Here is a 12581-nt window from a genome sequence, read left to right as displayed (position 1 = left end):
CTGCAAAATTCTGCAGCAGTATTAAAAGTCCATTCCCACAAAATGGATCTGCAGCTCACGGTTCTTCAAACAATGGCTGATTCCATCTCAGGGATTGAATGGAAGATACCAGAACTCAACTGCCTCAGAGGTCAGGAAGCGGCTCATGCGTTTCAAACATCGCAATTACCATGCTCCTTTGTACCGATTGTAGATAAGCTACAAACACTTGCATCTATATCTGTAAGAGACACGTTAGTGTTAGATTCCTTACCTTAAAATAATCCCCAGGCGTCAGACTGGATCCGGAAAGTTTTGCTTAGCAGTACCCCTGCGCGTCGGTAGGTGGCGTTGTGCGGTTCCGCGGCCGTCACGGACGTCGTGACCGCCGAAATGTCGTCACAGAGACTACTTAGGCGCCACCGATGCGCGCTGACATCCGTTTTCTTTTTCTGCGACGAAAGCGCAGATCCGGATTGAGCACGTACCTGTTATTTTTTGACTACTCTTTTGAGACTTTTTGTCTCCCCCCTCTCGTCTCCTGGTGCACGTAGGGATGCCCGGATTTTAGTCTTGTGGGTCGTGCCGCCTTCAGATTCCGGCGACGCCATAAAAAGAAGTGGAAGAGGTGTGTTAACTCTCCGACGTCCCCCCTTCGCTCTCCGGAGGGGGACAGGGGCGGAGGGTTCCTCTGGAGCCGGGGAGTCCGCGGCCTACCCGCTATAGCGGTATACCCAGGTCCGTTGGCGACTCCTGAACAGATGCCAGTGTTTCTTGCTGCTATGGACTGCCTCTGTAGGCCCCGGGCTTCCGCCGGCGCCCATTCGGGGGCGCCGGTGGATAAAAACTTCGCCAGGCGTCATCGCCTGGTGACCCCGCCTTCTTGGCCACTCAGCCCATGCCTGAGAGCTTGGTCATTCAGGCCTCGACGTCGCAGAGTGCCTTTCCTACGGCTCCGCCGGATAAGGACTCTAAAAGGCTAGACCAATTCGGCAAGCGGTTGTTCTCAGCCAGCTTGGGGTTGCGGTCGGTTAACACGCCTGCTTATTGGGCCATTATTCCCAAGCAGTGTGGGATTCGGTAGCTGAGGTCTTGCCTCAGTGCCCTGAGGAGGTTCAGGCTGTCCTTTCCCAAGAGATTGCGGAAGGCAAGGATGCGGCGAAGTTTTCAATCCGGTGTGGTTTGGACACCGCTGATTTGTTGGGCAGGGCAATTTCCACGACAGTCGCGTTGTAGTGCCACGCCTGGTTGCGTTCCACTGGGTTCTCACCTGATGTCCAGAGCTCGCTCATGGACATGCCCTTTGATGGCTCCCACCTCTTTGGTGATAAGGCCGACAATGCCCTGGAGCGTTTTAAAGACTCTCGGGCCAAGGCCGAGTCTTTGGGTCTTTCCACGAAGAACCCTGTCACGCCGGGGTTTTGTTCCTTTCATGGCCACGCCAGGGGCACCCAGGCACGCTCTTCCAGCAAGCCTGTGCAGAACCAGCCTCAGTGCGGCCGTGGATTCTGCAGGGGAGGTTCTGGTAACCAGCCTGTGGGTCAGTCCACTTCCACCCCCGCTGCTTCCGCCTCTAAGCCATCCTAATCCAAGCTTCAGGGAGTAACCCATGCAGGGTCCGCCATCACCTTCACCACTGGTGCGAAATCACATCTGACAAGTGGGTGCTGCAGATCGGCCACGGTTATGCACTCCCCTTTCTGTCCTCTCCTCCTGCCATGCCGCCTCGCCATCACCGCATGTTGTTGGATCATTTGACTCTTCTCCGTCAGGAAGTCTCGGCCTTCCTGGCCAAAGGGGTCTATCAAGCACGTTCCTGGAAGGATAAGTTCAAGATGCTGACTCTGGCTCAGGTCCTGGCTGCCCTGGATCCTGGAGGCTGGATGGTGGCGTTGGATTTGTAGGCCGTACATTTTCACATTCCCGTCCTGCTGGCTCACCGGTGCTACCTGCGGTTCACGGTAGGCCAGGACCATTTTCAGTTTGCCGTGCCCCCCTTCGGCCTTACCAGTGCCCCTCGTGTGTTCACGAAGGTGATGGCGGTGGGCGCTGCTCCCCTGCTCAGGTTAGGGGTGTCAAACTTCCCCTACCTCGACGACTGGTTGTTGAAGGCGGGCTCGCCCCAGGCAGTTGTCACCCACCTTCAGACTACGGCCAACCTTCTGCATTTGCTGGGGTTCTCCCTCAACGTGCCGAAGTCGCACCTGCATCCCTTTCAGAAGCTCCCCTTCATCAGAGCAGTTCTGGACTCGATGCAGTTTCGGGTTTATCCTCCCGAGCAGCAAGTCCGGGCTATTCAGGCTATGATTCCGATCTTTCAGCCTCTATCCAGGGTTTGTCAGGATGACCCTCCGGCTCTGATCGCCTCCTGCATTCTGCTAGTTCAACATGTCAGATGGCATATGCGGGCTCAGCAGTGGGACCTGAAATTCCAGTGGGCACAGCATCGGGGCAACCTGTCCGATCATGTTCGGATCTTGGAGGGCACTGTTCAACACTTGCAGTGGCGGCTCACGAATCGTGATTGGGTCAATGGTCGATCCCTCAACACCTGGCAGGTTCTCTGAATGCCAGGGAGGACAAACTCAGCTGCCGGTGCTTGATGGATCACAAATGGCGTCTGAACTCGGACTTGGCGCAATGTCTCTTTCTGCAGCGGGGAAACCTTGGTTAGATCTATTCGCCACCGAAGAGAACGCGCAATGTCATCAGTTCTGCATGTTGGAATTTCCACGGCGGCACTCGCTCGGAGACGCTTTTCGTCTCGAGTGGAGCTGCGGTCTACTGTTCCCTTTTACTGCCTATACGACTTCTGCCCAGAGTGCTGAAGAAGATCAGGCGCGACTGGGCCAAAGTTATTCTTGTGGCACCGGACTGCACTCAGAGTATGGTACTGAGTATGAGCAACGATCCCCGATCAGTCTGCCTCTTCGGGAAGATCTTTTGTCACAGCAGCAGGGAACGGTCCTCCATCCGAACCTGTCCAGCCTCCTCCTCCATCTCCATGCGCGGAGATTAAGCGGCAACAGTTGACTGCTTTCGACCGCCCTCCTGAGGTCTGTAATGTCATTTTGGCAGCCAGGCGTTCCTCCACTAAAACGGTATACGCCTGCCGATGGAACAGATTTGTGGCATGGTGCAAAGCAAAGGCTGTGGATCCCCTTTCGGCCTCTCTTTCTGAGGTTCTTCTGTTTCTTCTGTCTTTGGCCCAGCAGGGCTCTGCTTTGGCACTATCAAAGGTTATCTTTCTGCCATTTCTGCCTTCCTGAGGCTTCCTGATCAGCCTTCTCTTTTTAAGTCCCTGGTTGTTAACCGTTTCTTCAAAGGCATTACACACACGTTCCCTCCCGTGCCTTTCATAATGCCTCAATGGGAATTAAATCTTGTCTTGACTTTTCTGATGTGCGCTCCCTTTGAGCCTCTTCATAACTGCCCTTTACGTTTTCTTACTCTAAAGACTGCTTTCCTGGTAGCTATCACCTCTGCCAGGAGAGTGAGTGAGCTCCAGGCTCTTTCTTCTAAACCTCCTTTCCGTTCATCCGGACAAGGTGGTTTTAAGGACCCGTCCGTCTTTCTTGCCAAAGGTTGTCACGCCCTTCCACATCGGGCAGACCATCACTTTGCCCACCTTCTTTCCGCCTCTGCATCCTTCAAGGGAAGAGGAGAGGCTCCACAGTCTGGACCCAAAACGTGCGCTCGCATTCTATCTGCAGCGTACACAGCAGTTCTCGGTGGATGATCAGCCTTTTTTGGCTACGTGGGTGCCAAAAAAGGTCAGGCTGTGCACAAATGGACAATCTCCCAGTGGGTCGTTCTGTGCATCAAATCAAGTTACTCCTTGGCCAAGAAGGAGCCTCCTGTGGGGCTGTGTGCCCATTCGACCAGGGCAACTGCGGCCACTATTGCCTTGGGACGCGGCGTTCCCTTACAGGACATTTGTCAGGCAGCTACGTGGACCTCGCTGCACAAGGTTACCAAACACTACTTCCTTGACAGTCTGGTCTGGAGAGACGGCTTCTTTGGCCGTTCTGTGCCTTGTGACTTTCTAGTGTAATCCTGTTCGCAGACCCACCACCGGGGTTGGTATTGCTGGGTTATCTATTCTAAGGTAAGGAATCTCACTAACGTGTCTTTCAGATGCACAAGTTACTACTTGTCTCTTACAGATATATCGTTACACATTAGTTGGTGATAGATTCCTTACCGCCCCACACATACTCCCCGTTGTGCAAACTGATTACTAGGGTTAAGGTCATCCCCTTTCAGGGCCCTAGTTTTATGCACCAGTGGTCCGTATCTTGCATGGCTCTACGTTTCGTCGCGGAAAGTCATGTACAGAACAGACGTCAGCGCACGTGGGTGGCGCCTAAATAGTCTCTGTGGCGTCATCTTGGCGCACACTATGCCTGTGACGGACGTGGAACCGCACACCGCCACCTACCGACGCGCAGGGGTACTGCTAAGCAAAACTTTCCGGATCCAGTCTGACGCCTGGGGATTAATCTAAAGTATTAACTTGTGCGATAGGAGATTTGATATCAGACCTAAAACAATTAATCGAACTCCCACCAGTACAAAGTACCGCTCCCCAAAAAAGAGCGGGCGCCACCCAGCCTCCCCCACCTAGCGGGCAGTGAAGCATCAATAACTCCAACAGAGAGCAGTAATTGAAATCGGACATGACCTGCCAGCAACCTGCGAAGCAAAGTAACAGCCGATTGTGTAGTAATCAATGCCCAGACACCACGGAAAACTCGCAGGAAGGAAAAAAGGAAGGGAAGAAATGGGAATCTAATCGGCTAAAGCCTACGCATAAAATTTCAGCCACACTCAACCTTAACCACCCATGGACCCGTTTCTTCAAATGCAAATCAGGCTCCGATTTCTTCCCCGGTAGACCATACTGAGTGCCACTTTACAGGGCCCAAAGCAGTCTCCCCAATGGACTCTAGCCTACCTCCAAGTGACTCACTACAGGGCTTTCCTACTAGTGATAAGCAGGGGCTGTCTCAAGTAAGAACAAGACAAACCTCATCAAAACCAGATTTAGAAATGTTTACTAAAATTGAACAGCCTCCAAGCGCAAGACCCTGCAACGCCACCCAGAATAACACTGAGTTATCGCAACAGTTAACAGGAGGGACCATAAACCCAACACTGGGCTCAGGGAATGCAAGACTGCAACGCAACCTGCAACAACCAAAGGGTTGCTACAAGCAGTCTTACCCAACCCAGAAAACGAGGGACCCCCACAAAGCAAATGGAAGTGCAATATGGCGAAAGCTCTGCCACTACCATCATTTATTTTCCCGATTGTGCATCTCTGGGTAGAGAGGACATACTGAATAGAGGGAACATACTGCGGCTTTTACATTCCATCCCAAGCTTGCGACTGCCGTAGCTCACATCGTGGTGCTTGTGCTGGTTACTTGCGCTTTTTAAAATAAGTTTTTTATTTCACTGCTGGATTTTAAAATTGTAATTGTGTAAATCTCCTTTACGTCACGGCCACTAAATCCCAGGCTGCAGCTACCCGCAGACGCTCCCCGGTCCGTCACGGCAAGTGCCGATTGTACGGAGGGGGCGGAGGGCGCAGTTAGAACAAACATCACTTCCGGCTTGGGAGAGCAGTACGGGGGTGAGCGGGCTAGTAGTTGAAGCCCTAAGACTACAAAAAGAATTCAGTTAAAGTCATCTTGTCTGGCTTACAAAACACTGCATGGATTAGGCTCTCACTTCCTAAAAAGAAATTTACAACATTCCGAACCTTCCAGGACACTAAGATTTAGCAGCGCTAAGCTTCTTATAACCCCCAGATATAAACAACTAAGATGGGGTGGGGGAGAAGTTTCCTATTGAACACAGCAAAAACGTGGAAAAAACTTGGAACAAGTTACCCGTTGAATTAAAAAACAGCCCCTCACTGTTGTCTTTTTGTAAGAATCTGAAGACTTGGCTTTTCTCAGCTTAGTCCAGTATGGGTGTCGCACGGCTCTCCCACTTCTGCCGCACAGTTCTTCAGTGCCAAGATGCCCTTGGGCATTTGGGTGCTCTATAAATCCATTAATTAAATCAAATCAAAGCCTCGGCAGTATCAACTATGCTGATCTCCTCTCAATAGAGTTTCAACCAACTGACAACCTGCAATGCTCAGAACCAACCAAAGCAACCTGGAAATCTAGCGAGGTAGCTAAGAAAATCATGACCGAAGACGATATGTTTAAACAATGGGGGGGTCAAACGAAGTTGAAAAGAAACCTCCCTATCAAACACCTTTTCTATTCCCCTGCAGGAAATTACATTGTTCAAGGGAAACGTCCCCTCCCCAAAAAAATGTTAAAACCCAGTAAGGGCATTCACATGCAAATGTCTGACCGATCCCCATCAGGTTTGACTGTTGTGCTTGGGGTCGAATCACATCTCTAAAGCCTGCAGTGAATGCACGTAGATGAACAGACGCCATATGGTACTACAAGACTAAAATCTGGTTTTTTCGCAGTTCAGAAACTACGATATCTATCTGGAGGTCATTCGTCATCCTGCTCCAAATCTTTGGGTAAATCACAGGAGTTGCTGCTTTTTGCCACTCCTGTTCTCATGAAGGCCCAAGTACATCACCATTCTTCCTGATTTCACTCTGGAGGCCGGTCAACTTCAGAGCCAAGCCTACAACTTGTGCCGGCACAACCTGAGTTTTAGGGGCTGTTGGCAACACAGACTGATCCAAGAGTTCCACGAGGCCATGCTCAGGCTCTTTGGATCCAGTCTGACTCCCTCTGGTGTGCCTGGCGCCATCAATGAGCTGAGACAATCCATTTGGGATGCCGCAAGCCAGTTCACCTCTTATATCGACTCGGGCTCTTGCTCTGCAATCTACGCCTGTTCCAGGCGCATCAACACTGTTGCTGACTACATCTGAACGAGGTTTCCAGTATGCTCTGACTCCAGGTACCTCTACGACCTTGCCTCTGCTGCGCCCGTTTTCATCGATCCACAACCTTTGGTTGATATTTTGGCTCCACTAAGATTGCACACAGTGCATTCCTTGTTTGGCACAGATTCTGACAACGATTGACAAAGTTGACTAATTTGACCAACTCTACCATGAAGGGATTTGGTTTGATGAACCTTCAAGAGGCCATAGGCTTTGACACCTCTCCCGATTCTGGCCTTCTCACACACCCAGGTTCTTCCACTAAAGATTGCTTCCTTTGCAGTGGGTATGCGCATGGCAAACAAAGTTCTCGACCTCCAGCTTCCCACCTTAGAGGTCTAACCCAGTGTTGAGACCGAAGTTCTTCAGCTAGCCCAAACTGAAAAAATCGAAATATGAATTGTATGTGTTATTGTTTGTCTGGAAACAACAAAGCTTACATTCAGAAACATGGTTGCATTGCACCCGTTGCTTTTCGTGTCCAAACACCGTTATAGGGTAAAACAGTCTTGAGGGTGGAGCCAAAGCCCATGTGCATTTTGAGACAAGGGAGAAGTCACTACACCTTATGACTCTAAAGTACTTAGGAGAAAAACAACCTGCATCGCTATATGGCAGTAGTAGGCTTAACACATAAATCTACAGCATTACACTCTCTGAACAGGTGCTTACAGGGTAAGTTACATTTTCCTTCAGGTGGATACTCGGTCTAGCTTCAGATTCCTCACTGATTCCGCCCACCTCCCTGTTCTGACAAGTGGTCCTGAAATAGCTTAAAAGGTCTCCCAATTAAGTTTGGTTCCTTTATATATCTGCAGTCTTGTCCGTGTGCCAGATTGGCACGGTATATGGCTCCACAATGTCATGTTTAGAGATTTTGGAGTGATCTATCTTTAAAAGGTGCATTAACACAGCTTGAACGGTTGTGGCAACGATCTCTGCACTCCTCGCCAAATACAGAGGTGCTCACTCCCAATGCCAGCTAACCAAAATGCCCCAGTAGTTACCAAAAACAAGCAAGAGGCAGAAGCACTTAGTCTAGAAAGTCATCAGAGCTGCATCAAATCACAAAGAATAACTTTAGACTTCAGAGAATGCATCTTATTAGGAAGAAGGTCATTCTTTATTTCTTTGCTTCAACTTTAAAAGCATAGTAAGAGAGACAGCCTTAGCGTTTTGTCCCGAAACATGGGGACTTCTTCAGGGCATAAATATCTTAGGCATAAAATATGCCTTTCTTGAAGAATTTCATGTAAGTAGGTTCTCCCCATAGTGAAACTGAACTGTTTCCATAAACCACACTTATTAAATCCCAAAAAGTACCAGTCGTATGATTTTTTTGTTATTTTTATTGACAATTTTACAACATGGGCACGATGTAGCAAAGGCTGTTAAGCAACAAGAAGCATTACAGCAATAGAGTGAGGTAGGGATAGGCCATATGATTTTCGGCAATAATTTTATCATCAGATCCCCGTGAATAATGTCTGTAGTCCTGAACCTACAAATAAATGCAACAAAGAGGGCTCTTTGGTACATTTAACTTACAGGGATGCTAAATTCCTTAGCCAGTTGAAGCACAGTTCGACAACACTTTATTTTGGGGAAAGAGAAATGGCACGGAGGTCTGGTTAGCAACCATCAGTGCACTGTCAGTCGAAAATCAGCATCTGGTAGCTAAAATGGGGGCAAAAAGTAGGGGGATAACTGCAACAAAAGCAGTTTCCGACACACTCTTTCATTAATGGATTAATCTCAAGGAGGCCTAAGATGAAAATGTTATTTTTATTCAATAATGCTGTGATGAATACATTGCAACCTGCAGTTTCTTCATAACACTTACTATACTATACTATATTCAAACTGCTGTGTCCTACTGCAATTGGAAACACCATGAGCACTGAACTTTTTTTTGATGTGTATATTTCAAGAGATTAAGAGCTGGGATCTTGGAATATATAATAATGAAACACAAAGTTCCCAAAAAAGGAATTACTTTCTTTATGCTTTTAATTGTCTGGTGCTAAATTTGCATTGCAATTTTGAGTTTTTCAGAGTTTTTTTAAAGTTGTTTTTCTCTCCTCAGAAACATATGGCCGAGCAACAAGAAATACATTTAACAGAAGACTCTTCAAGTGCAGTTCAAGAAAAGTTATAACTATCCAATCACGGATTCATCAAAAAAAGAAATATTAAGGGGCCATTGTGTATTGTTTTATCGTTCAGTTTCTTATTTTGTTTTCAAACCTAAAAGTTCATGTTGTAAAAATGTATGATTGCACTCAGTGTAAACCGTTTGATGGAAAAGGATTTAATGGTCTTGATTTTTACAAAGAAATTCCTGATAGGATGAGCGCTTTTGACATTGTTCAAATAAATGTTCTTAATGTATAGTAAGTGTGCGTGCATTATATTATTGACTTAGATGGCAGGCGCTTTTGCTATGGCGTTAAGTTTCCATCGCTTTGGTATAAATTACTCTGGCCCTGTGGGTGGTACCCCCCTCACACCCCACCAGAAGTAAAGATCCTTCAAGTCATTCTAAATATAGGCTCCCATGGGAAGAATGTGGCTGGCACCTGCTTTAGCTGCCTAAGATTTCTTAGGAAGGTTCTTAAATGGCTCCCCATGGAATGTCGGAGGTCAGTGTTCGAAGGCCTGATACTTTCCTGTCTGGACTATAGCAATTCTCTCTATCTAGGTAACCCCTCGTAAGTCCTGGTCACCCAAGATGCCGGAACTCGAGCACTGCTGAGATCAGCATGATCTGCACTTTTTCAGCTTCATTGGCTAACTATAAATTAAGAAATAGAATTAAAGGCTTTAAATATCACCCACAGGATAACATATTCTCTTGTCCTCCTATCATTTAGTTACTCATCACCCTATACAGTGCCCAGAGAGTTTAAATTGAACAACCTCTTTCCTCTGGCAGTTCCCAAAGTCAAGAGAGCTCAATGTGGGGTCTCTCATTCATCAATCCGGTCTCAAAGCTCTGGAACTCCCTTCCTATCCATCTCCGATCAAACAAAAACTTGCTTAGTTTTAGGAAACAATTGAAAACTCATCTGTTCGAGGCATATGAGCTGCAGATTGCACACTGTGCATAGATTGCCATCTAGTGTTGGGCCCGGATGTTTGCAGTTTGTTGTTGTGCTGAAAAACTCTTTGGAAGTCACTAGATAGGTGACTCCTCCTTTGGACCACATTGCGCATGGGCATCAGCTCCATCCCCAGATTGTTTTTTTTCGCCATCGGCCTCGGATGTGTTTCCAGCGCTCCGGTTAGGAACCGATTTTCCTTCGGCGCGCAATCCTCACCAGTTCGCCGGTATTATTTCGATCGTGCTCCACATCGACGCGATTCTTCACCACTTCGAAGTCTTCGATTCTGGTTGTACTACCCTATTTCTCATCCTGTGCCTCTATCAATATATTTAATCTAAATATACTTACTTCCTTTATGTAGCTATATACTTTCAATGTACTTATGGATATTTATCACTTTCTTCTAATTTAGCATTTCCAATGCACTAGCCTATTTCTCAGCCTATACTTCGCTCAATATATCTTCTAGCCCAACCTTCTGACTCATCTCAAACTTTTTTCTACTACTCCTTCTAATGCACTACCCTATCTCTCATCCTATACATCTATCAATATATCCTCTACATCCACTCTCTCAATTTTCCCAAGCCCCATACCACTACTATGATTGCCAAAATAACCTTTTCTAGACTCTCTCCTGCTCTACCCCTCCTTGCATAATCGGACACCTCTTTTTACTACACCGATCACCTAAAACAAACCTTTCTAAACTCTTCCCTCTGACTCCTTCCCTCAAACTCCTTTTTACTCATCCAAAAGCCTCTTCCTACTGCTAAGACCTATAAAAAAAAAAATCCTTCACTCTTTTATCCCTCCACTATCCTTTTCAATCAAAATTAACAGACTAACATGTTCACTTCTCAAATTCCATATTCAACTATACTAATATACTGCCCAAATAACTGAATAACATATCTACTACTCAAATTACTTCATATTTATACTATACTAATTTTCAACACTAATCATTTATGGGTTCCGGAGTGGCGTGCTACTCACCAGAAAAGCGCTTCAACCCCCATCAGGGGTAACAAGTGCTATATGAATGCACATCTTCCCCTTTCATCCATCCGCTATCCTTCTCACTCCAAGTAAGACTAATATCCACCACTGAAATTACCTCATATTTCAACATATTAATTCACCACTAATCCTTTATAGGCTTCCTGAATAGCATGCATCAACAAGCGAGCGATAAATAAATACAAACCTTTGTCCTCCTCTAACCTTCTGCTATCATTCCAAATCCAAATAACGGACTAACCTATCCACCACTTAAAATGTACTTGCATGTTTCACTATACTAATTCAACACTAATCCTCCATGGGTCCCGGAGTAGCGTGCTACCTGCCGAAAAAGGCTTCGACGCCTCGTCAAGGGTAGTAAGCGCTATATAAATGCAATTACATTACAAACATTGAGGTGTGCAACTTTTGCGTCTCACCGGAGCACGAGGCCAAAGACTGTTCCGCTTGTGCTGCCTTCCGCTCCCAGAAGACTATCCGGGACTGACTAGCTCGAAGAACAATGGCTTGCTCGTCCGCTTCGATCCCCGACGACATTTTCAAAGAGGGGGTCAACGTGCCAGAACACCAGCACGCCGAAGAGAGTACCAGCTCCTCAGATGCCGAAGACTCCGACATCGAGGACATCACTCCAGCTCAAAGGGTCATAAGTAAGACCATCGACCCCAACCCTTCCTCGACACCCTCAGAAAAGGCTTCGGTCACACCCTCACCTTCGGGCCCGGGTGCACACCGAGAGACTGCTTCCCACGTCCCGCCTTCGGGCCCGGCAAAGAACCCCATTAAGCCTTCGGGAAGCTCGGGCTCGAGCCAGCCTATCTACGGTGCCGATCCTACACTGACACTGAAGAAAAAGCCATCTTCAACCATGCCTAATATTGCTCCGACACCTAATCACTCGGTGCCGAAGACTGGCAGCGGCTCATCGATGCCGAAACCGCATTTGGAGTCAACTAAATAAAAGCCTAAAGCTCAAGAACACGCTTCGAAACCGAAAAAACCCGCAACCGAAGAAACCGGTTCCGGTAAAGGACATTTCAAAAGGGCACACTTCTAAACCAAAATCAGCTACCGACTCTGTGCCGAAAAAACCTACGGAGCCGAAAATCTCGACACCAAAGGATCTGCCCTGCTCAGAGGAGCTTTTTGTGAGAAGTTGGCCTGATATACAGTGTTCACTATTCTAGTGATCACTTTGTATCATTCCAAACAACCCTTATTGATGATTGGTTGTAAGTCAACCTTGTAGACCAGCTATCCTAGTAGCGTGTACAAAGCAGTCTTAGGCTAAACTCTAGAGGGCGTGTTAAGCCAGCTGTTTTACCATCACATATACCCCTTGAACACCAAGTGAAAGGACACCACACAAGTTGTTATAAAAATAAAGGATATTTATTAATAACAAGTCTACCCTGAACTCTTTATGAGTCAGGGAGCTAAGCACAATACAAAACTCTTAAGAAAATACTGTAAGTTGCACAATTAACACACATGCCCGAGGGGCACGAAAAACCATATATTCTAAAAGTGGAATG

General features: G+C 47.3%; 1 protein-coding gene across 2 annotated transcripts in view; it reads left to right on the top strand.

Moving 5' to 3' along the window:
* The window catches only part of ZNF638 (zinc finger protein 638), a 985826-nt gene extending 976516 nt beyond the window's left edge, over positions 1-9310 (top strand). For both annotated transcript variants that reach the window (XM_078674499.1, XM_078674497.1), the window contains one exon: positions 9000-9310. In XM_078674499.1, the coding sequence (XP_078530625.1) occupies positions 9000-9071 (72 nt within the window). In that variant the 3' untranslated portion in view covers positions 9072-9310. The remainder of the gene's footprint in view (positions 1-8999) is intronic.
* The last annotated feature ends 3271 nt before the right edge of the window (positions 9311-12581 follow it).

Source organism: Lissotriton helveticus, chromosome 2_1 (assembly GCF_964261635.1).
Source record: "Lissotriton helveticus chromosome 2_1, aLisHel1.1, whole genome shotgun sequence".
NCBI lineage: Eukaryota > Metazoa > Chordata > Amphibia > Caudata > Salamandridae > Lissotriton > Lissotriton helveticus.
The sequence above is the reverse complement of the archived record's forward strand: the minus strand, read 5'-3'. Positions and strand labels throughout refer to the sequence as shown.